The 23,611-nt window shown below is 46.9% G+C and overlaps 2 protein-coding genes across 28 annotated transcripts; both read right to left on the bottom strand.

Moving 5' to 3' along the window:
• Nucleotides 1-2,570: 2,570 nt before the first annotated feature.
• Nucleotides 2,571-19,151, bottom strand: LOC127917983 (membrane-associated progesterone receptor component 2-like). Its single transcript, XM_052501165.1, has 5 exons — nt 18,967-19,151; nt 18,592-18,710; nt 18,154-18,533; nt 3,846-4,001; nt 2,571-2,723 (listed from the first exon to the last, which is right to left on the bottom strand). Exons 3-5 carry the CDS (start codon nt 18,494-18,496, stop codon nt 2,626-2,628), a joined length of 597 nt encoding a protein of 198 aa, XP_052357125.1. The 5' UTR covers nt 18,497-18,533; nt 18,592-18,710; nt 18,967-19,151; the 3' UTR covers nt 2,571-2,625.
• On the bottom strand, nt 3,846-16,793 carry LOC127917982 (uncharacterized). Of its 27 annotated transcripts, XM_052501164.1 has the most exons (9): nt 16,419-16,793; nt 15,524-15,552; nt 14,819-15,464; nt 14,559-14,761; nt 13,567-14,274; nt 13,097-13,154; nt 12,980-13,037; nt 7,381-12,543; nt 3,846-6,973 (listed from the first exon to the last, which is right to left on the bottom strand). In XM_052501164.1, the coding sequence occupies exons 8-9, from the start codon at nt 7,665-7,667 to the stop codon at nt 6,301-6,303; spliced, it is 960 nt and encodes a 319-aa protein (XP_052357124.1). In that variant the 5' UTR covers nt 7,668-12,543; nt 12,980-13,037; nt 13,097-13,154; nt 13,567-14,274; nt 14,559-14,761; nt 14,819-15,464; nt 15,524-15,552; nt 16,419-16,793; the 3' UTR covers nt 3,846-6,300. The 27 variants fall into 27 exon arrangements, with proteins under 27 accessions (XP_052357124.1, XP_052357099.1, XP_052357097.1 ...); XM_052501139.1 differs by lacking the exon at nt 15,524-15,552 and having other exon boundaries at nt 3,846-12,543; nt 14,588-14,674; nt 14,997-15,054; nt 16,448-16,793; XM_052501137.1 differs by lacking the exon at nt 15,524-15,552 and having other exon boundaries at nt 3,846-12,543; nt 14,588-14,674; nt 14,910-14,967; nt 16,448-16,793.
• Nucleotides 19,152-23,611: the final 4,460 nt, after the last annotated feature.

The following is a 23,611-nucleotide window of genomic DNA, read 5'->3' as shown; positions in this document are numbered from 1 at the left end:
ACATCGACTCAGTGCTGGTAGTCCTTGTATATAGCTATGTTATTACCTTGTACCCCCTGCACATCGACTCAGTGCTGGTAGTCTTTGTATATAGCTATGTTATTACCTCGTACCCCCTGCACATAGACTCAGTGCTGGTAGTCCTTGTATATAGCTATGTTATTACCTTGTACCCCTGCACATCGACTCAGTGCTGGTAGTCTTTGTATATAGCTATGTTATTACCTTGTACCCCTGCACATCGACTCTGGTACTTCCTGTATATAGCCGTTACTCATTGTGTTTGTTTTTCAACATGACAATGACCCAAAACACACCTCCAGGCTGTGTAAGGGCTATTTACCAAGGAGGCTGATGGAGTGCTGCATCAGATGATCTGGCCTCCACAATCCCCTGACCTCAACCCAATTGAGATGGTTTGGGATGAGTGAAAGAAAAGCAGCCAACCAGTGCTCAGCATATGTGGGAACTCTTTCAAGACCGTTGGAAAAGCTTTCCAGGTGAATCTGGTTGAGAGAATGACAAGTGTGCAAAGCTATCAAGGCAAAGGGTGGCTATTTGAAGAATCTTAAATATATATTGATTCATTTAAGCCTTTTTTGGTTACATGATTCCATGTATTATTCCGTAGTTGTTTTCAATATTCTACAATGTAGAAAATAGTTTTTTTAAATAAATAAACTCGAATGAGTAGGTGTGTGAACTTTTGACCAGTAGTGTATATACTTCTGTCTGGAATGAAATAACTCAAGACATGAATTATTAACCAAATCACTTTATTATGCATGCCTGTCTCTCTCTGCAGACACATACCCAACATTTAAATACATGACATGGTGGGAATTCAGCATTGCTCAACATTGAAGCACATGCTTTAATAAAATGATAGATATATTTACAAGATAAGCAACTTCTCTCCCAAATGTGAACATTCCCTGATCCCGTCCCACACCGCAGTCCTTTCAACATTCACTCACGTTTAAAAAGAACTTCAGCAAAAAAAAACTAAAGAAAAACACAAACCAGCAATATATGGAGTTCATTACCTACATCAATATGGCAGTAACAGAGGTCTATATACAAGGTTGTGATGCGTGGAGTCTCTGACAGCATGCCTTAGACTGATGGCTTTAAAAAGGAAACCAGTCTATAGAGCACCTTCCCAAGAAGGTGAACCGCTTTTTACAGCACCTCGAAGACAACTAATAAACATCATGGGCAGAATAGTTTCCACCACCCCCCCTTTTTTTGACAGGATTTTAGAAGTATAAAAAAAACAAAATAAGGCACAATTAACACTGACCATTTCATGTCCTGGGGATTGTACCAACATCCAGTAGTGTAGCTTGGAAACAGTCGATTGATTAGAACTGTCAGCTGACCTTCCCTTTGTATTCCCAATCAATCAATCTGAGTGATTCTAAATATGTTGTGACCTTTCTGGTTTCAGCATGACAATGCCACCATGCACAAAGCAAGGTCCATACAGAAATGGTTTGTCGAGACCTTTATGCCTCTGTTCACATTTACACAACAGGGACATCGTAAGGAAAATTCTATAAAAATGTTTTGTGTTTTAACTATTTCAAATAGACTAACAGCACAAAGACAAGATCATGTCATTCAAAAACCCCTGAAACAGTTTCATCACTGGTTTCTGTTAGTGCTGATCTGTATGCTGAGGAGTCAGGCCAGGGCCCGCCCATCCAGGACTGGGCTATCCAACCAGAGGAAAATTAGGGTTTGAGAGGGAAGAAGAAGGAGGGAGTGCTTGAGAGGGAAGAAGAGGAGGAGGGGGGTGCTTGAGAGGGAGGAGGGGGGGCTTGAGAGGGAGGGAGGAGGGGGAGGGGGGAGGAGGAGGAGGGGCTTGAGAGGGAGGAGGAGGAGGGCTTGAGAGGGAGGAGGAGGAGGGGGGGGCTTGAGGGGGGGAAGGGGGGGCTTGAGAGGAGGAGGAGGGGGGGCTTGAGAGGGAGGGAGGGGGTCTTGAGAGGGAAGAGGAGGAGGAGGGGGGGCTTGAGAGGGAGGAGGAGGGGGGGGGTCTTGAGAGGGAGGAGGAGGAGGGGGCTTGAGAGGGAGGAGGAGGAGGGGGGCTTGAGAGGGAGGAGGAGGAGGGGGGCTTCAGAGGGAGGAGGAGGGAGGGGGGGGCTTCAGAGGCAGGAGGGGGGCTTGAGGGGGAGGAGGAGGAGGGGCTTGAGAGGGAAGAAGAGGAGGGAGGGGGCTTGAGAGGGAAGAGGAGGGGAGGCTTGAGAGGGAAGCGGAGGAGGAGGGGGCTTGAGAGGGAAGAGGAGGAGGAGGGGGGCTTGAGAGGGAAGAGGAGGAGGAGGGGGTTTGAGAGGGAAGAGGAGGAGGAGGGGGTTTGAGAGGGAAGAGGAGGAGGGGAGGCTTGAGAGGGAAGAGGGGGTGCTTGAGAGGGAGGAGGAGGAGGGGCTTGAGGGAAGAAGAAGGAGGGGGGGCTTGAGAGGGAAGAAGAAGAAGGAGGGGGTGCTTGAGAGGGAAGAAGAAGAGGAGGGGGGCTCGAGAGGGAAGAAGAGGAGGGGGGCTCGAGAGGGAAGAGGAAGGGTGTGGGGGGGACAGGTGCTATCAGCTGTTTGGGGCTTTGGTTGGTGGTGTGAACAGAACAACAGTTCAGTCATGTTTCAGGTGGTCCTTGATGTCCTCTTCATCTGTGTATTCTGAAGGCTCATCCCCAGGCTTTAACAGTCGACCAACATAATCATATTTTTCTGAAATGAGAGATCACAAGGGTCAAATCAAACCATATTGCACCCTAATCAAGCACCAACATATATCCTACCAGGGCCTAAAACAAAGTAATGTGCTATATTGCTCAATTTAATGTCATACTCTGACCTGAGTCGTTTAATCAAAATATCAGCCAAAAACATTCAGCTGGCCCTTTAAGGTTACCTTGGTAACGTGGAAATTTCTGTCACGTGTGCCTGTGAGAATCTCACTAGAGGCAGATGTCTCTTTGCTAGCAATAGATGCAAACCAACATTGAAAAGCAACCAAGCTTGTGAACAAAACAATGTTTAAATAGCCAAAACACACAAGGACTAAGTCTCACTTTGGTAGACATTCGAGTAATTTAGACAAACTTTTATGCCTGTGCACATTCCTTCTAAAATCTTTCAGCAGCACTTTCTTCAGTGCACACAGCCCCCCAGCTTTGTAGCGCGAGGTGGGATAGCTATAATGTTAGGATTCAGATTTCTGTCCATTACCAGCATGAAACAAAATGACAGAAATACTTTGAAAACAGCCACTGCAGCATTTATTCTACTAGAACTCACAACTGGCACACGTGCCCATACTTTTATTTTTTTATAAAATGCTCACACTGTAAAGACCTGAGTGTGACTACCTGCCATGGCTGGTGAAGACAGACATTCTTAGCCGCCAACGTGGCTGGTGAATTAGACATTCTTAGCCGCCAACGTGGCTGGTGAATTAGACATTCTTAGCCGCCAACGTGGCCGGTGAATTAGACATTCTTAGCCGCCAACGTGGCTGGTGAATTAGACATTCTTAGCCGCCAACGTGGCCGGTGAATTAGACATTCTTAGCCGCCAACGTGGCTGGTGAATTAGACATTCTTAGCCGCCAACGTGGCTGGTGAATTAGACATTCTTAGCCGCCAACGTGGCTGGTGAAGACAGACATTCTTAGCCGCCAACGTGGCCGGTGAATTAGACATTCTTAGCCGCCAACGTGGCTGGTGAAGACAGACATTCTTAGCCGCCAACGTGGCTGGTGAATTAGACATTCTTAGCCGCCAACAACAAAATCTACCCGCATCTGGCAGGTGTTTTAGGCCCTGTATCCTACATATTGTTACAACTTACCCATGAACTGCCTCTCCCACTCTCTGACTGACTCCATCTGAACAGCGTTGAGGTCTGACAGGTCATCATAGTCCTCCCTCAAGGCATCTTTCTCCAAACAGAACGTGGCCAGACCCCTCGATGCATCCCGGCCCGCAAAGATACCATAAGGACCGTCTGTAGGGAGAGACAGTATATTAAACAGAATATATACCTACTGAATTTAACTACGGATCAGTTATAAGGACTGTCTGTAGGGAGAGAGACGGTTCAGTAAACAGAATCTACACCTAACTGTATGGTTCAGTTCTAGCAGGGATCCTCAACTACCGGGACCGTCCGTGGCAGGGATCCTCAACTACCGGGACCGTCCGTGGCAGGGATCCTCAACTACCGGGACCGTCCGTGGCAGGGATCCTCAACTACCGGGACCGTCCGTGGCAGGGATCCTCAACTACCGGGACCGTCCGTGGCAGGGATCATCAACTACCGGGACCGTCCGTGGCAGGGATCATCAACTACCGGGACCGTCCGTGGCAGGGATCCTCAACTACCGGGACCGTCCGTGGCAGGGATCCTCAACTACCGGGACCGTCCGTGGCAGGGATCCTCAACTACCGGGACCGTCCGTGGCAGGGATCCTCAACTACCGGGACCGTCCGTGGCAGGGATCCTCAACTACCGGGACCGTCCGTGGCAGGGATCCTCAACTAGATCCAGACGCGGAATGATTTCTTGCGCAGAAGGTCGGGGGGGACCGAACATAATTCCAAATACTTTGTAGACTGCAAATAGATCGCAAGAAGCCCAAACAGATATTTGATTGTTTTCATATCAAACCTTACTAACATTTGCATACGATCACATGGAAATGCTTGGTTACAGAGTTCCAAAATAAAAATCACTTGGAGCTGATTTCCTGGTCCATCTTATATCTAACAAAGAAAATACAAAATAAATTAATATACAGATTAATATACAGTGCATTGGGAAAGTATTCAGACCCCTTTCCCTTTTTCCATATTGTTACATTACAGCCTTAATCTGAAACGAATGAACCCCCCCTGCTGAATCTACACACACTACCTAATAAATCAGACAGCAAAAAACCTGTCTGATTAAGTATTCAGACCCTTTACGCAATACTTTGATGCACTTTCGGCAGCGATTACAGCCTTGAGTCTTCTTGGGTGTGACGCTATAAGCCCGTCACACCTGTATTTGGGTAGTTTCTCCCATGCTTCTCTGCAGATCCTCTCAAGCGCTGTCAGGTTAGATGGGTAGTGTTGCTGCACAGCTATTTTCAGGTCTCTCCAGAGATGTTCGAGTGGGTTCAAGTCTGGGCTCTGACTGGGCCACTCAAGGACATTGAAACTTGTCCAGAAGCCACTCCTGCGTGGTCTTGGCTGTGTTGTCCTGTTGGAAGGTGAACCTTCGCCCTAGTCTAAGGTCCTATGCAGGTTATCATCAAGGATCTCTGTACTTTTCTCTGTTCATCTTTCCCTCAATCCTGATGAGTCTCCCAGTCCGTGCAGCTGAAAAAATCCTGGCAGGCATGATACTGCCACCACCATGCTTCACCGAATCTTGAATCTCATGGTCTGAGTCCTTCAGGTGCCTTTTGGCAAACTCCAAGCGGGCTGTCATATGCCTTTAACTGAGGAGTGGCTTCCACCTGGCCACTCTACCATAAAGGCCTGATTGGTGGAGTGCTGCAGAGATGGGAGAACCTTCCAGAAGGACAACCATCTCCACAGAGGAACTCTGGAGCTCTGTCAGAGTGACCATCGGGTTCTTGGTCACCTCTCTGACCAAGGCCTTTCTCCCCTGATTGCTCAGTTTGGCAGGACGGCCAGCTCTAGGAAGAGTCTTGGTGGTTCCAAACTTCTTCCACTGGGAGGCCACTGGGGACCGTCAATGCTGCACGATCCTGTCTCTGAGCTCTATGGAGAATGAACTTCTACGCTGCAGAAATGTATTGGTACCCTTCCCCAGATCTGTGCCTCGACACAGTCCTGTCTCAGACCTCTACAGACAATTCCTTCAACCTCATTGTTTGGTTTTTGATCTGACATGCATTGTCAACTGTGAGCACACAACACCTTATATAGATCTGACATGCACTGTCAACTGTCAACACAACACCTTATATAGACAGGTGTGTGCCTTTCCAAATCATGTCCAATCAAATGAATTTACCACAGGTGGACGCCAATCAAGTTGTAGAAACATCTCAAGGATGATCAATGGAAACAGGATGCACTGGAGCTCAATTTAGAGTCTCATAGCAAAGTGAGTCTTAAGAAGACGTGAGTAATTGCAACGAGCCCAACAATTTACATATACAGGAATCTTGTATAGGAGTATATAGTGTTAGGTTGGAACGGGAGTCTGGTACGAGAGTCTATAGTGTTTCTCCTGTTGGAAACAGTTTTATACAAAATATGTTGGTTGGGTGATTAAACTACATAACGTGTTATCGTGTGTAATGGGTGAATAGAGTCTGCAGACACATACAGTAGCAGAACGTGTTGTGTAATGGGTGAATAGAGTCTGCAGACACATACAGTAGCAGAACGTGCTGTGTAATGGGTGAATAGAGTCTGCAGACACATACAGTAGCAGAACGTGCTGTGTAATGGGTGAATAGAGTCTGCAGACACATACAGTAGCAGAACGTGTTGTGTAATGGGTGAATAGAGTCTGCAGACACATACAGTAGCAGAACGTGTTGTGTAATGGGTGAATAGAGTCTGCAGACACACGACACATACAGTAGCAGAACGTGTTGTGTAATGGGTGAATAGAGTCTGCAGACACATACAGTAGCAGAACGTGTTGTGTAATGGGTGAATAGAGTCTGCAGACACACGACACATACAGTAGCAGAACGTGTTGTGTAATGGGTGAATAGAGTCTGCAGACACATACAGTAGCAGAACGTGTTGTGTAATGGGCGAATAGAGTCTGCAGACACATACAGTAGCAGAACGTGGTGTGTAATGGGTGAATAGAGTCTGCAGACACACGACACATACAGTAGCAGAACGTGTTGTGTAATGGGTGAATAGAGTCTGCAGACACATACAGTAGCAGAACGTGTTGTGTAATGGGTGAATAGAGTCTGCAGACACATACAGTAGCAGAACCTGTTGTGTAATGGGTGAATAGAGTCTGCAGACACATACAGTAGCAGAACGTGTTGTGTAATGGGTGAATAGAGACTGCAGACACATACAGTAGCAGAACGTGTTGTGTAATGGGTGAATAGAGTCTGCAGACACATACAGTAGCAGAACGTGGTGTGTAATGGGTGAATAGAGTCTGCAGACACATACAGTAGCAGAACCTGTTGTGTAATGGGTGAATAGAGACTGCAGACACATACAGTAGCAGAACCTGTTGTGTAATGGGTGAATAGAGTCTGCAGAAACATACAGTAGCAGAACGTGTTGTGTAATGGGTGAATAGAGTCTGCAGACACATACAGTAGCAGAACCTGTTGTGTAATGGGTGAATAGAGACTGCAGACACACGACACATACAGTAGCAGAACGTGTTGTGTAATGGGTGAATAGAGTCTGCAGACACATACAGTAGCAGAACGTGTTGTGTAATGGGTGAATAGAGTCTGCAGACACATACAGTAGCAGAACCTGTTGTGTAATGGGTGAATAGAGTCTGCAGACACATACAGTAGCAGAACGTGTTGTGTAATGGGTGAATAGAGTCTGCAGACACATACAGTAGCAGAACGTGGTGTGTAATGGGTGAATAGAGTCTGCAGACACATACAGTAGCAGAACGTGCTGTGTAATGGGTGAATAGAGTCTGCAGACACATACAGTAGCAGAACGTGTTGTGTAATGGGTGAATAGAGTCTGCAGACACATACAGTAGCAGAACGTGCTGTGTAATGGGTGAATAGAGTCTGCAGACACATGACACATACAGTAGCAGAACGTGTTGTGTAATGGGTGAATAGAGTCTGCAGACACATACAGTAGCAGAACCTGTTGTGTTTTTACAAGACTGGGTTCCACTGAAAGCTTCAGTTTACATTGACAAGCTATTAGTAAGTTAGACAGACAAACCATGACATTTTCCCCCATTCCGAAGTCCCCACATCATGCATTGAGCTAAAAATGAACTTACCTTGCATTCGCTATAAAGTAGTGGATGATGGTCACAAAAATGACTCAAGAGATTTGAAGTGTTTCCCCCTTTCGCAGAGATTTTTTTTTTTTACAAGCACCCTTGTAAAAACCCAAAATACAATCACACATCAGATGTAGTCCTCTTAGAAGGCTGATAAATGTCCCGAGCGCTGTCACTGCCTTCCTCCATGTTTTCACACAAAACAAAAGCCACGTTGCGCCTGCGTCAGACTGTTGCTAACGGTGGTTGATGCTGGACGGTATTTACCGGGAGTTTTTCAAACACGGTTTTAATGATAATTAACATTTGAAACAGTAACACTAACCGCTGGGAATTTTACCGGGGTTTATCGTGAAACCGGTAACCGTTTCATCCCTAATACAGTACTAGTAAAACATTGACATCTCATTAAATGAGGACCGCCACAGGAAAGGAAGACCCAGAGTTACCTCTGCTGCAGAGGATAAGTTCATTAACGGCACCTCAGATTGCAGCCCAAATAAATGCTTCAGAGTTCAAGTAGCAAACATCCCAACATCAACTGTTCAGATGAGACTGTGTGAATCAGGCCTTCGTGGTCAAATTGCTGCAAAGAAACCACTACTAAAAGATACCAATAAGAAGAAGAATTTCTTGGGCCAAGAAACACAAGCAATGGACATTAGACCGGTGGAAATCTGTCCTTTGGTCCAATGTGTGTCTTCGTGAGACACAGAGTAGGTGAACAAATTATCTCCGCATGTGTGGTTCCCACCGTGACACATTGAGGTGTGATGGTGCTTTGCTGGTGACATAGTCAGTGATTTATTTATAATTAAAAAGGTACATTTAACCAGCATGGCTACCACAGCATTCTGCAGCGATACGCCATCCCATCTGGTTTGCCCTTAGTGGGACTATCATTTGTTTTTCAACAAGTTAATGACCCAAAACACACCTCCAGTCAGTGTAAGGGCCATTTTACCAAGAAGGAGAGTGATGGAGTGCTGCATCAGATGACCTGGCCTCCACAATCACCCGACCTCAACCCAATTGAAATGGTTTGGGATGAGTTGGACCTCAGAGTGAAGGAAAAGCAGCCAACAAGTGCTCAGCATATGTGGGAACTCCTTCAAAACTGTTGGAAAAGCATTCCAGGTGAAGCTGGTTGAGAGAATGCTAAGCGTGTGCAAAGCTGTCAACAAGGCAAAGGGTGGCTACTTTGAAGAATCTAAAATAACTTTTTGGGTTACTACACGATGCAATGTGTTATTGTCTTCTCTATTATCATATGATGTATGAAATAGTAAAAATAAAGAAAAACCCTTGAATGAGTAGGTATCCAAACTTTTACGGAACATTTGCAATAAAAATAAGTACCTGTTTTTGCTTCATCATTATGGGGTATTGTGATGTCATTATGGGGTATTGTGTGTAAATTGAGGATTCTGTTTTTATTTGATCAATTTTAGAATAAGGCTGTAACGTAACAAAATATGGAAAGAGTCAAGAGGTCTGAAAACTTTCCGAAAGCACTGCAAGTACTGAAATTTAGGCCCAAGTAAGTTACAGTATTAAGACTAAACAGGATACGCTCTTAGCCCTAAAGCTTGGTGGTGGTTATACAAGTCTGCTATACTAAGCCTACCAATGATAACAATAAGGAGCTGTACAAAAAAGTCAGCAAACACCAGACACGTACGATGTGTTTACAATACCGCGTGGGTAATAAAGCATCATTTGTTTGACCGCAACTTCTGGGTTAGCTAGCGTTGGCTAGGTACCTAGCTAGCACCAATACACCCAGCCTGAAAACAATGACCAGTAAGAACTGCAGTCATTTTCATTCTTAGCAATGATTTAGGAATCCTTGTAAGTATTAGCTAGGTTGCCACTTGTTGTTCACCTATTCAAATTGAACTTCAGTTCATGAAAATAAATAGCTACTTGCCAATAGCATTATAAAGTCAAGAGAAGAAAATGCCTGGAAGGAGGAGAGATGACTATTATTATTATTATTATTATTATTATTATTATACGACCATGCTGGTCATTTATGAACATTTGAACATCTTGGCCATGTTCTGTTATAATCTCCACCCGGCACAGCCAGAGGAGGACTGGCCACCCCACATAGCCTGGTTCCTCTCTAGGTTTCTTCCTTGGTTCTGGCCTTTCTAGGGAGTTTTTCCTAGCCACCGTGCTTCTACACCTGCATTGCTTGCTGTTTGGGGTTTTAGGCTGAGTTTCTGTACATCACTTTTAGATATCAGCTGGTGTACGAAGGGCTATATAAATACATTTAATTTGATGACTAGAAATGATTCGGTTGATTGTTTTATGTGTGGATTAATTGTCTGAGTAGAGGACCTTGTGCATTTCAGGTAAAATAACAACTCAATGTTTATATCCCAGGACATATTAGCTAGCTAAATTGCCAAACACATTTAATGCTTTTCGACCTGTCCCCAAATTAATATAATTGGTTCAGAGTTTTTAAAAATATTTTAACCTGCGTGTTGTGATCGCGTTTGGTGTGGGGAGACAAAATACATTTATGCACGCGCTCAGCCGGTTTGAGTTCCGTGTTAGACCTCTGCGTCCATGTGTGTGTGTCAACTATTTAACAGTACTAGGGTGCTTAAAAGGCCGCAAAACATTTTTATATCGGTATCTGTTTTTTTTTTGGCAAGGAAAATATTGGATATCGGCCAAAAATGTCACATCGGTGCATCACTAATGTGAACAATAAATGATAAATAATACCAGAGGCTGGTCTAAAGAAGAAAGTGTAAAGCCTTTATTACAGCAAAGATTAAAAACAGACTCATTTGTGAATTTGTTGCATGAGAATTGGTGCTCACAGAATCAGTAGACTATCAACCAAACAGGCAACAGAAGCAGGATCTGTCTCATTTCTGTACATATACAGCATATGGATGAGTCGTAAAGCCCGGCACATTAACAGTTAGGATATTGATTATAGACATAATTAAGTTGGAGTTTCCTCTCTCCTCACTTTTCTTAGAAAATAAGTCAAGGGCTGTTTCCTTAATACCTCCCTCTGCTGCTGCCTCCATTGTTCTCAACGCCATTATGCCAATCGCAACTTGGTCTAGGAAAAGGCGCCAATTTAAAACCACACTGATGTGTTTCAGAACCACGGACAGCGACCACTATCCAACGCAGGAGAACGCGGAGTCCTACCTCATTACTACGGAGTCCTACCTCATTACTACGGAGTCCTACCTCATTACTACGGAGTCCTACCTCATTACTACGGAGTCCTACTAGGAAGACAACATCTGCATTTTAAAGGACTGACATGAGAATGATACTGTCCATCTGCCTATGAGAGGGCTATTTTGTTTGAATATAGAAGGTGACGTGTAGGAACTAGAATATTTCAGTGATATTTCTGCTGTGTGCAGCCGTGACAGATCCCATGGGATGATGCAGCACCCTACACTGATAAGCCTATTCTTTGCCATGTTACAGCCCTGTTCAGACAGGTATTACTTGACGTTGGTTTTGTAATTATTATACAAGCATGTGCGTTATTCCAGAGGACGATTCATACATGATCAGAAAAACTAAACTGCCCTCTGTAATTAAATGGACTTGTGACAGAAGCCTGGATGTTTTTATTTTATACCTCATGTCTAGAAAATAATACGCTACACTGACAACTCGTGCTTGGCTGCCAAATGTACTGTATAGGTCTCCCCATAATATTTTTAAAAAGTGTGATCATAATCATAATTTTAGCGATCCATCCATAGATGTCCTTCCTAATAACAATGCCCCTCAATCTACTTGAGCAGCTGAACAGTATTTGCACTTGACTGTTTATAGATGAGAACGTGAACTTGCCATTTCCCAAAAGTTTAGCGGTATGCTGCTTTGTGATCTATTGCCTAGGACAGGGCTCTCCAACCCTGTTTTTGTAGCGTCACCATCCTGTAGGTTCTCACTCCAACACTAAATAATTACCTGGTTGATAAACTGAATCAGGTTAGTTTACAACGGGGGTTGTAGTGAAAACCTACAGGAAGGTAGCTTTCCAGGAACTGGGTTGGAGAGCCTTGACCTAGGACACCAACAGACAGCCAGGGTTTCATTAAATAAGCTTTATGCAATACTTTATTGCAGCATTTAGGCCCAATTAAACTGATGTATTTGGTGACGATCAACTTCAACTCACTGGCACTATGAAGAATCGCTTAACCACCCTCATTACCAAGATATAGCTTATACGCACGGTTCTGACTGTCTCTCCCCCACCTGCACGGTTCTGACTGTCTCTCCCTCACCTGCACGGTTCTGTCTGTCTCTCCCTCACCTGCACGGTTCTGACTGTCTCTCCCTCACCTGCACGGTTCTGACTGTCTCTCCCTCACCTGCACGGTTCTGACTGTCTCTCCCTCACCTGCACGGTTCTGACTGTCTCTCCCTCACCTGCACGGTTCTGACTGTCTCTCCCCCACCTGCACGGTTCTGACTGTCTCTCCCTCACCTGCACGGTTCTGACTGTCTGTCTCTCCCTCACCTGCACGGTTCTGACTGTCTGTCTCTCCCTCACCTGCACGGTTCTGACTGTCTGTCTCCCCTCACCTGCACGGTTCTGACTGTCTCTCCCTCACCTGCACGGTTCTGACTGTCTCTCCCTCACCTGCACGGTTCTGACTGTCTCTCCCTCACCTGCACGGTTCTGACTGTCTGTCTCTCCCTCACCTGCACGGTTCTGTCTGTCTCTCCCTCACCTGCACGGTTCTGACTGTCTCTCCCCACCTGCACGGTTCTGTCTGTCTCTCCCTCACCTGCACGGTTCTGACTGTCTCTCCCCCACCTGCACGGTTCTGACTGTCTCTCCCCCTGACTGTCTCTCCCTCACCTGCACGGTTCTGACTGTCTCTCCCTCACCTGCACGGTTCTGACTGTCTCTCCCTCACCTGCACGGTTCTGACTGTCTGTCTCTCCCTCACCTGCACGGTTCTGACTGTCTGACTCTCCCTCACCTGCACGGTTCTGTCTGTCTCTCCCTCACCTGCACGGTTCTGACTGTCTCTCCCTCACCTGCACGGTTCTGACTGTCTCTCCCTCACCTGCACGGTTCTGTCTGTCTCTCCCCTCACCTGCACGGTTCTGGCTGTCTCTCCCCCACCTGCACGGTTCTGACTGTCTCTCCCCCACCTGCACGGTTCTGACTGTCTCTCCCCACCTGCACGGTTCTGACTGTCTGTCTCTCCCTCACCTGCACGGTTCTGACTGTCTCTCCCTCACCTGCACGGTTCTGACTGTCTCTCCCTCACCTGCACGGTTCTGACCTGCACGGTTCTGACTGTCTCTCCCTCACCTGCACGGTTCTGTCTGTCTGACTCCTCCCTCACCTGCACGGTTCTGTCTGTCTCTCCCTCACCTGCACGGTTCTGTCTGTCTCTCCCTCACCTGCACGGTTCTGTCTGTCTCTCCCTCACCTGCACCTGCTGTCTCTCCCTCACCTGCACGGTTCTGACTGTCTCCCCCCTCACCTGCTGACTGTCTCTCCCTCACGGTTCTGACTGTCTCTCCCTCACCTGCACGGTTCTGACTGTCTCTCCCTCACCTGCACGGTTCTGACTGTCTCTCCCTCACCTGCACGGTTCTGTCTGTCTCTCCCTCACCTGCACGGTTCTGTCTGTCTCTCCCTCACCTGCACGGTTCTGACTGTCTCTCCCTCACCTGCACGGTTCTGACTGTCTCTCCCTCACCTGCACGGTTCTGACTGTCTCTCCCTCACCTGCACGGTTCTGACTGTCTCTCCCTCACCTGCACGGTTCTGACTGTCTGTCTCTCCCTCACCTGCACGGTTCTGACTGTCTGTCTCTCCCTCACCTGCACGGTTCTGACTGTCTCTCCCTCACCTGCACGGTTCTGACTGTCTCTCCCTCACCTGCACGGTTCTGACTGTCTCTCCCTCACCTGCACGGTTCTGACTGTCTCTCCCTCACCTGCACGGTTCTGACTGTCTCTCCCTCACCTGCACGGTTCTGACTGTCTCTCCCTCACCTGCACGGTTCTGACTGTCTCTCCCTCACCTGCACGGTTCTGACTGTCTCTCCCTCACCTGCACGGTTCTGACTGTCTGTCTCTCCCTCACCTGCACGGTTCTGACTGTCTCTCCCTCACCTGCACGGTTCTGACTGTCTCTCCCTCACCTGCACGGTTCTGACTGTCTCTCCCTCACCTGCACGGTTCTGACTGTCTCTCCCTCACCTGCACGGTTCTGACTGTCTCTCCCTCACCTGCACGGTTCTGACTGTCTCTCCCCCACCTGCACGGTTCTGACTGTCTGTCTGCTCCCTCACCTGCACGGTTCTGACTGTCTGTCTGCTCCCTCACCTGCACGGTTCTGACTGTCTCTCCCTCACCTGCACGGTTCTGACTGTCTCTCCCTCACCTGCACGGTTCTGACTGTCTCTCTCCCTCACCTGCACGGTTCTGACTGTCTCTCCCTCACCTGCACGGTTCTGACTGTCTGACTGTCTCTCCCTCACCTGCACGGTTCTGACTGTCTCTCCCTGCACCTGCACCTGGTTCTGACTGTCTCTCCCCCACCTGCACGGTTCTGACTGTCTCTCCCTCACCTGCACGGTTCTGACTGTCTCTCCCCCACCTGCACGGTTCTGACTGTCTCTCCCTCACCTGCACGGTTCTGACTGTCTCTCCCTCACCTGCACGGTTCTGACTGTCTCTCCCTCACCTGCACGGTTCTGACTGTCTCTCCCCCACCTGCACGGTTCTGACTGTCTCTCCCTCACCTGCACGGTTCTGACTGTCTCTCCCCACCTGCACGGTTCTGACTGTCTCTCCCTCACCTGCACGGTTCTGACTGTCTGTCTCTCCCTCACCTGCACGGTTCTGACTGTCTCTCCCCCACCTGCACGGTTCTGACTGTCTCTCCCTCACCTGCACGGTTCTGACTGTCTCTCCCCCACCTGCACGGTTCTGACTGTCTCTCCCCCACCTGCACGGTTCTGACTGTCTCTCCCTCACCTGCACGGTTCTGACTGTCTCTCCCCCACCTGCACGGTTCTGACTGTCTCTCCCCCACCTGCACGGTTCTGACTGTCTCTCCCTCACCTGCACGGTTCTGACTGTCTGTCTCTCCCCCACCTGCACGGTTCTGACTGTCTCTCCCTCACCTGCACGGTTCTGACTGTCTCTCCCTCACCTGCACGGTTCTGACTGTCTCTCCCTCACCTGCACGGTTCTGACTGTCTCTCCCTCACCTGCACGGTTCTGACTGTCTCTCCCTCACCTGCACGGTTCTGACTGTCTCTCCCTCACCTGCACGGTTCTGACTGTCTCTCCCTCACCTGCACGGTTCTGACTGTCTCTCCCTCACCTGCACGGTTCTGGCTGTCTCTCCCTCACCTGCACGGTTCTGACTGTCTCTCCCTCACCTGCACGGTTCTGACTGTCTCTCCCTCACCTGCACGGTTCTGACTGTCTCTCCCTCACCTGCACGGTTCTGACTGTCTGACTCCTCACCTGCACGGTTCTGACTGTCTCTCCCTCACCTGCACGGTTCTGGCTGTCTCTCCCTCACCTGCACGGTTCTGTCTGTCTCTCCCTCACCTGCACGGTTCTGACTGTCTCTCCCCACCTGCACGGTTCTGACTGTCTCTCCCTCACCTGCACGGTTCTGACTGTCTCTCCCTCACCTGCACGGTTCTGACTGTCTCTCCCTCACCTGCACGGTTCTGACTGTCTCTCCCTCACCTGCACGGTTCTGACTGTCTCTCCCTCACCTGCACGGTTCTGACTGTCTCTCCCCACCTGCACGGTTCTGACTGTCTCTCCCCACCTGCACGGTTCTGACGTTTCTGACTGTCTCTCCCTCACCTGCACGGTTCTGACTGTCTCCCTCCCTGCACTGTCTGCACGGTTCTGACTGTCTCTCCCTCACCTGCACGGTTCTGGCTGTCTCTCCCTCACCTGCACGGTTCTGACTGTCTCTCCCTCACCTGCACGGTTCTGACTGTCTCTCCCTCACCTGCACGGTTCTGACTGTCTCTCCCTCACCTGCACGGTTCTGACTGTCTCTCCCTCACCTGCACCTGCACGGTTCTGACTGTCTCTCCCTCACCTGCACGGTTCTGACTGTCTCTCCCTCACCTGCACGGTTCTGACTGTCTGTCTCTCCCTCACCTGCACGGTTCTGACTGTCTCTCCCCACCTGCACGGTTCTGACTGTCTCTCCCTCACCTGCACGGTTCTGTCTGTCTCTCCCTCACCTGCACGGTTCTGACTGTCTCTCCCTCACCTGCACGGTTCTGTCTGTCTCTCCCTCACCTGCACGGTTCTGTCTGTCTCTCCTCTCCCTCACCTGCACGGTTCTGACTGTCTCTCCCTCACCTGCACGGTTCTGACTGTCTCTCCCTCACCTGCACGGTTCTGACTGTCTCTCCCCACCTGCACGGTTCTGACTGTCTCTCCCCCACCTGCACGGTTCTGACTGTCTCTCCCCCACCTGCACGGTTCTGACTGTCTCTCCCTCACCTGCACGGTTCTGTCTGTCTCTCCCTCACCTGCACGGTTCTGACTGTCTCTCCCTCACCTGCACGGTTCTGACTGTCTCTCCCTCACCTGCACGGTTCTGACTGTCTGTCTCTCCCTCACCTGCACGGTTCTGTCTGTCTCTCCCTCACCTGCACGGTTCTGACTGTCTCTCCCTCACCTGCACGGTTCTGACTGTCTCTCCCTCACCTGCACGGTTCTGACTGTCTCTCCCTCACCTGCACGGTTCTGTCTGTCTCTCCCTCACCTGCACGGTTCTGACTGTCTCTCCCTCACCTGCACGGTTCTGTCTGTCTCTCCCTCACCTGCACGGTTCTGACTGTCTCTCCCTCACCTGCACGGTTCTGACTGTCTCTCCCTCACCTGCACGGTTCTGACTGTCTCTCCCTCACCTGCACGGTTCTGACTGTCTCTCCCCCACCTGCACGGTTCTGACTGTCTCTCCCTCACCTGCTCCGCTCTCTCTTCACCATGGCAAGCACTAGTTTGGTCGTCCGACTGTTGCGTGTAGAATAGCTCAGCCTACTCATTGATAGCCCGTACTTTAGTGAACTTGCACAAGTCGTTGCAAGCCAAGAAATTGCAAAATACAGCATTGCGATACCCTATATCTGTTTTGTTTAAAAAGGCAAGTCAGTTAAGAACAAATTCTTAATTACAATGACGGCCTAACAGCCCCCCCCCCCCTAACCCGGACAACGCTGGACCAATTGTACGCCGCCCTATAGGACTCCCGATCACGGCCGGTTGTGATACAGCCCGGGATCGAACCAGGGTCTACAGTGAGGCCTCTAGCACTGAGATGCAGTGCCTTTAGACCGCTGCGCCAAACGGGAGCCACTTTTGATGACCGGTTATGACAGTCTGCCTTGTGGCCGACATGCCCCTCCCGTCTCTCTCGCTGAAAGATGGGTGTTTTCGAAGTAGACTACGGTTTCCTCTTTTGCAAAAATACTGAATCTTAGGAGTCGATTCCAAGCTTTGACACCCACAATTGGGAGTCGATTAACAACTCACACAGGGGCTCGGTTTCGACACGCTTTTGGTAATAACTAGCTAGATAGTTCACGTTAATTAACTAACGTTGCTCTTGGTCCCTGCTTAAGCAAAAGCTAATCAGTCTGTTTAGCTAGCGAGTTAATCTGCATTTGTACGTTACCTATGTAACAACAAGTTACGCAAATGTTAACGTTAAATTATCTAGTTTACTTGGGCTAACTAGTTACATTAAATCACCAGCTAGCTAACGTTAGCTAGTGGGCAGGTCTATAGTTTTTTTTTTAAACAACCTGATGCCGGTTTTTTTGTGGACATTTCAGTAGTACTTTGAGTGATTTAACGTTACCTAGTTAACATGCGCTGTTTTTGTAGCCAACCTACGTAAATTAGTACAGTAAACATGCACACGTGTCTAACTACAACCTATAATAAACTAAACGTTAGCATTGCAAAGTGCCAGACTAACTAGCTAAGTTAGTTGGCTAAACGTGCTCAATGAAAACACTAAAATAACTGCTCGTGTGGAGTTAGTTTATCCGGATAACTTTACCAAGCTAGTCGAGGCTAACTATTGCGCACAAAAACAACCGATATCATCCAGTGTGTTTATTTCCCATTAACGGGTCCTTACCTCGGCCATAAAACGTTTTTCCGGTGGTAACATCGAACACTTTCATATTGACTGCCATCATGATCCGGGGGTTTTGCAGTCCATCGTATTCCCCAAGTTGCTCCAAAGTGAAATCACGTCTTCTCATCTTCGGCAGAGACGAGGCCTCGCTTCCCTGGGCCTCGTCAGCACCAATCCGTTTACCCCATCGCCGATAAATAACATAGCAGATGGTAACCACTACAACTAAAATAGTTAAATTTAACAACATCCCGCCAAGACTGAACCCGTCGGACTCCTCTGAAGTCCCCGGTCCGCCACTAGTATCAACAGCTCCAGTCGACCTGTCTCCGTCGTCCGCCATATTGTCGACAGCGCCGAACACACAAAGACCCGCCCACCTGGGGCTCCTCGTCAGATATGATTGGTCCTGCGCCGACCACACAAAGACCCGCCCACCTGGGGCTCCTCGTCAGATATGATTGGTCCTGCGCCGACCACACAAAGACCCGCTCACCTGGGGCTCCTCGTCAGATATGATTGGTCCTGCGTCAATCATTCCGGGAGCTCACGCTCCACTGCGGACAAACACAAGCGACAGATGCACTATTTGTTGAAGTGATTATGACAACTTGTGTGTTTTTAGGCAAGGGGAATTGCAATTAGCAGTTTCTTAAGCTCACTAAACACAGTTAGCCATTTAGAGTAACGATTAAAGGACAGGTCTTTCTTGTGAAATAAATAATCGTTTGTAGGCATTTTTAACAACGCTTTTTTTTCCTGATGCAAATCAATTTATTGCATTCGCTATGGAGTCCAGTTTCATAATATTACCTTCTGTCCTAGTTGTTTTCCGTAATTTTGAAGTAAAATCGGAAAACAAGACTTATTTTAGGGCATTTTTCACCCTGGCAGTTCTTGAGCGCGGTGCACTAACTCGAGTTCTGAACAGTCTTTTCCCAACCCATTGAATGCTAGCTTCGCTGTTTGTAGCAATGACATTTACTAGGGTAAACCTTGTGGGTTAACCTTAAGTAACTTGACATTAACACAGCCACTTGGTGAAACCACAGATATAACAATGAGAGATATTTCACCAGATGTTTAAATGTGAAGCGTCCGGTTAGCGTTTTCCGCTCTCTAACAAATATGGTAGTGAGAGGAAGCCCAGTGGCCGGCCGTGAGAGAAGATGGAACGAGATGGATTTTGGCCAACATTCTGCTAATTTTCTCATCGGTGAAACATTTGATCTCAATATAGTTTTTTGTTTCCAAAACTAGAATCTGTTAGGAACAGAGTGGACTACGTAGACATTACCCTTTGCCAAAGGTGTACACAAAGGTGCGTTGTTTAAAAGGAGTAAAAAAGGCCGATGGAGTTATTGACCAGGTGTCTAATTCCTTGCATGTTCTGCCCTATCCGTCAAATGTTAAACATTTTCTGGTCATGGTTAACAATACTATTTTCAGAAAAAGGAATACAATCTTATCGACACACAAGTCCTTGTCTCCTTTTTAAGATGTGGCCAATTTAAACCGCAATAATATATATATTTTTGCAAATAAACTACCTTTATTTTTAAACAAGTTTTTGGTTTCTACATGGCTGCGGTGTAATTTGATATGCATAGACATCTCTTCCTTCATAGACATCGAGTTGAGAGTATGCTGCTGCAGTTCACTGAGTGGGTCTATCTAGCGCATTGCTAGGCAGTTTATGGTGATTTGGAGATCTGAAGCAGTTGCTACCTCGGATTATGAGCCCAGCGAGTGTAGCGACAGAGGTATGTAGTACTCACAGATGGCCACAGCGAGGCGCAAGAGACCCATACTGTTTTTTTGCAGAAAAAAACCCTAAACCGAACCATTCCTGAGGCCTTTCTTACCCTAAACCTCCTTTGTTCCCATTCCTAATCCTAACCCTTAGGGAGAGCCAGTTGCTTTTACCTAAAAATAGGGCTGTGGAGGTCATGAAACTTTGTCAGCCGGTGATTGTCAACCAAATAATTGCCAGTCTCATGGTAATTGACCGTTAATTAACATAAACATATTGTGCATCTCCTGGCTTCCATGCACAGCCTACAAGACACTGACATTTGGAACATCTATATTTAAAAAAGTCTAATTAAACCATTGTTTATTTTAGACAGGTCTAAAGAAACACGATATGAAGAAAATGTAGTCTTTTTCAGAAGAACAGAATAGAATGAGTTGTCCTTATCTTAGGCCGTGCTCTAGCTATGCCATATGTCTGTGGGCTACACTAGTTCATTTAGCAGGCAAGATTTGCTTGGAATTCCGTGGCATTATTTTATATTATTTTATAGTTTGAAGAATACAATTGAACATAGCAGAATAAAATGGAACAGTTATTTTCTCCAAATGATTTGGGGAAGTGTGCAAAAGCGGCTATTCTGTGTTGAGTGGTTAATAAACAAAGAAATAGGTCCTCCTCTGTGCTTAATTTAGAGTTATTTATGTTGTTTTTGTTGTTCTACAAATGTTGGACTATATGTTTTGATTTTTAATACATTCTTAGGCTTCATGATGCGACTCTAATGATGATTTGAAAAAGTTACATGAAAGGCTTGAGCTCTGCTGTACACACTTCATCAGTATCTCATTTGCAATTTGACTGGCACTTGATAATGCCTTGAATTTCCCGGCAGCATCCCCTTTGTTTGGCCATAATGCCCCCTAAAAAAATCCATGCCTTTTGCCTGTCTGGGTTGGCGCCTTCCTTCCTGTTTGGTCCTGTCCGGGGGTGTCCTCGGATGGGGCCACAGTGTCTCCTGACCCCTCCCGTCTCAGCCTCCAGTATTTATGCTGCAGTAGTTTATGTGTCGGGGGCTAGGGTCAGTTTGTTATATCTGGAGTACTTCTCCTGTCCTATTCGGTGTCCTGTGTGAATTTAAGTGTGCTCTCTCTAATTCTCTCATTCTCTCTTTCTTTCTCTCTCTCAGAGGACCTGAGCCCTAGGAACATGCCTCAGGACTACCTGACATGATGACTCCTTGCTGTCCCCAGTCCACCTGGCTGTGCTGCTGCTCCAGTTTCAACTGTTCTGCCTTATTATTATTCGACCATGCTGGTCATTTATGAACATTTGAACATCTTGGCCATGTTCTGTTATAATCTCCACCCGGCACAGCCAGAAGAGGAGTGGCCACCCCACATAGCCTGGTTCCTCTCTAGGTTTCTTCCTAGGTTTTGGCCTTTCTAGGGAGTTTTTCCTAGCCACCGTGCTTCTACACCTGCATTGCTTGCTGTTTGGGGTTTTAGGCTTGGTTTCTGTACAGCACTTTGAGATATCAGCTGATGTAACTCCCAGCATAACATCTATGACGAAGGGCTATATAAATACATTTGATTTGATTTAAATTTTGCACGCCCAATTTTTCTTTTCTTTCTTTTTGCCTTCAACAAGCCTTTTGAAGTGAACATATGTTTTATGGGTAGCCAGGCCCTACTGAAACAATTTGTGTTCTAGAAGAGGTTTGAGTCCTCAAAAGGGGCTATATATATTATTTGGGGGGGGGGTTAAATAAATATATACTGTAAATATAGAGATATATATTCTACAACTTTTGATGATAATGTAATGTCATTGTTATGTAAGATAACCACTCTGGAAAAGGGCGGAACAGCTCTTCTGGATGTGAACATGAAGGAGATTTTACAGTCTAGTATCACTGTCTAGTGATTTTACTGTCTAGTATCACTGTCTAGTGATTTTACTGTCTAGTGATTTTACTGTCTAGTGATTTTACTGTCTAGTATCACTGTCTAGTAATTTTACTGTCTGATTTTACTGTCTAGTATCACTGTCTAGTGATTTTACTGTCTAGTATCACTGTCTAGTGATTTTACTGTCTAGTAATTTTACTGTCTAGTATCACTGTCACTGTCTAGTGATATATAGAATCATTTCAAAGTAGAGGAGGAAACGTGACCCCCACCTGTGGCCTCTCTGTTCTCCAATCTATCGATCCTCACACTGAGTTGTGCAAGGCAGATCAGGTTTCAAGCATCTGGTCGACACTGTCTGGCTTTGAGTCAACAGATTCTGACAGCAGTGACGAACGATGTCTTAGGCCGACCAGAACACAGGCTGTAAAAGGAAGTAAAAGACAAAACCTTTAGAGACGGTGATCACACATACATCAGCATCTCCAAAACAGTTGGATGAATGTGGTCGAAAACCTTTAAGACGTGGTTATCAGAGTTGGGCAGGTTCCGAGTGAAACCAACAACATTATTCGTTCAGTAGAAGAGAAACCTGGTGCATGTCATTATTGCAGGATTTCTGGTCACTGGCAACGAGAACGTGGGAAAAGACAACGTGATTTAATGAGAAGTGGCCAGGATAAGAAGGGTCCGTCTAAAGTAAAATGGAAACAGGACAACAGCCCTAATGACACAACGTTGGTGCTGAAATGTAAGAAGCTCTCTCTGGCTCAGCAGCAGAGTTTGCTGGATGCTGTGGAGGTAAACTAACAGACTCGCTCTCATCTCAGCTGGTGTACATATGAAATCGGATGGAATATATGTGAACATGATGGTTAATAACTTTGCAGCAGGTTTGTTTTACTAGATACAGGTGCTGAAGTCACTGTATTTCCCATATCTTATGCAAAACACATATGTCCCCAGTACACAGGCAAGAAGATGAGAGCAACAGGAGTGGGGGGGGGGACAGATATGAAACCAACCAAACCATTATCAACTTATATTGGTCCAATGAAGATTGATGCAGGAATCTACAGTTCAGAACCATGCTATTTGGACTATGAAGAAAAATGAGGGTGGAACTCTGGATTTGGAACCAGTGTGATTGACAGGTGTTGCCCCACCTTGCACAAAACAATATCCCATTAGCAAGGAAGCTATGGACGCTACTAAAGTAGTGATTAAAGATCTATGGGACATGGGTATAGTTGAACAGGAAGCTATGGACGCTACTAAAGTAGTGAGTAAAGATCTATGGGACATGGGTATAGTTGAACAGGAAGCTATGGACGCTACTAAAGTAGTGAGTAAAGATCTATGGGACATGGGTATAGTTGAACAGGAAGCAGGAAGCTATGGACGCTACTAAAGTAGTGAACAGGAAGCTAAAGATCTATGGGACATGGGTATAGTTGAACAGGAAGCTATGGACGCTACTAAAGTAGTGATTAAAGATCTATGGGACATGGGTATAGTTGAACAGGAAGCTATGGACGCTACTAAAGTAGTGAGTAAAGATCTATGGGACATGGGTATAGTTGAACAGGAAGCTATGGACGCTACTAAAGTAGTGAGTAAAGATCTATGGGACATGGGTATAGTTGAACAGGAAGCTATGGACGCTACTAAAGTAGTGAGTAAAGATCTATGGGACATGGGTATAGTTGAACAGGAAGCTATGGACGCTACTAAAGTAGTGAGTAAAGATCTATGGGACATGGGTATAGTTGAACAGGAAGCTATGGACGCT

Source organism: Oncorhynchus keta, unplaced genomic scaffold, assembly GCF_023373465.1.
Source record: "Oncorhynchus keta strain PuntledgeMale-10-30-2019 unplaced genomic scaffold, Oket_V2 Un_contig_1254_pilon_pilon, whole genome shotgun sequence".
Classification (NCBI taxonomy): domain Eukaryota; kingdom Metazoa; phylum Chordata; class Actinopteri; order Salmoniformes; family Salmonidae; genus Oncorhynchus; species Oncorhynchus keta.
Note: the sequence above shows the minus strand (reverse complement) of the source record. Positions and strands in the feature narration are given on the sequence as shown.

Bases quoted from the DNA above. Each gene is read 5' to 3' on its own strand.
- LOC127917982 (XM_052501140.1), bottom strand. From the start codon at position 7,936: ATGGGGGAAAATGTCATGGTTTGTCTGTCTAACTTACTAATAGCTTGT.
- LOC127917983 (XM_052501165.1), bottom strand. From the start codon at position 18,496: ATGGCGGACGACGGAGACAGGTCGACTGGAGCTGTTGATACTAGTGGC. The intron at 4,002-18,153 runs GTAAGGACCCGT...CTCTCCCTACAG, and splicing joins AAAAACGTTTTATGGCCGAG to ACGGTCCTTATGGTATCTTT. The intron at 2,724-3,845 runs GTAAGTTGTAAC...CTCTCATTTCAG, and splicing joins GTGGGAGAGGCAGTTCATGG to AAAAATATGATTATGTTGGT.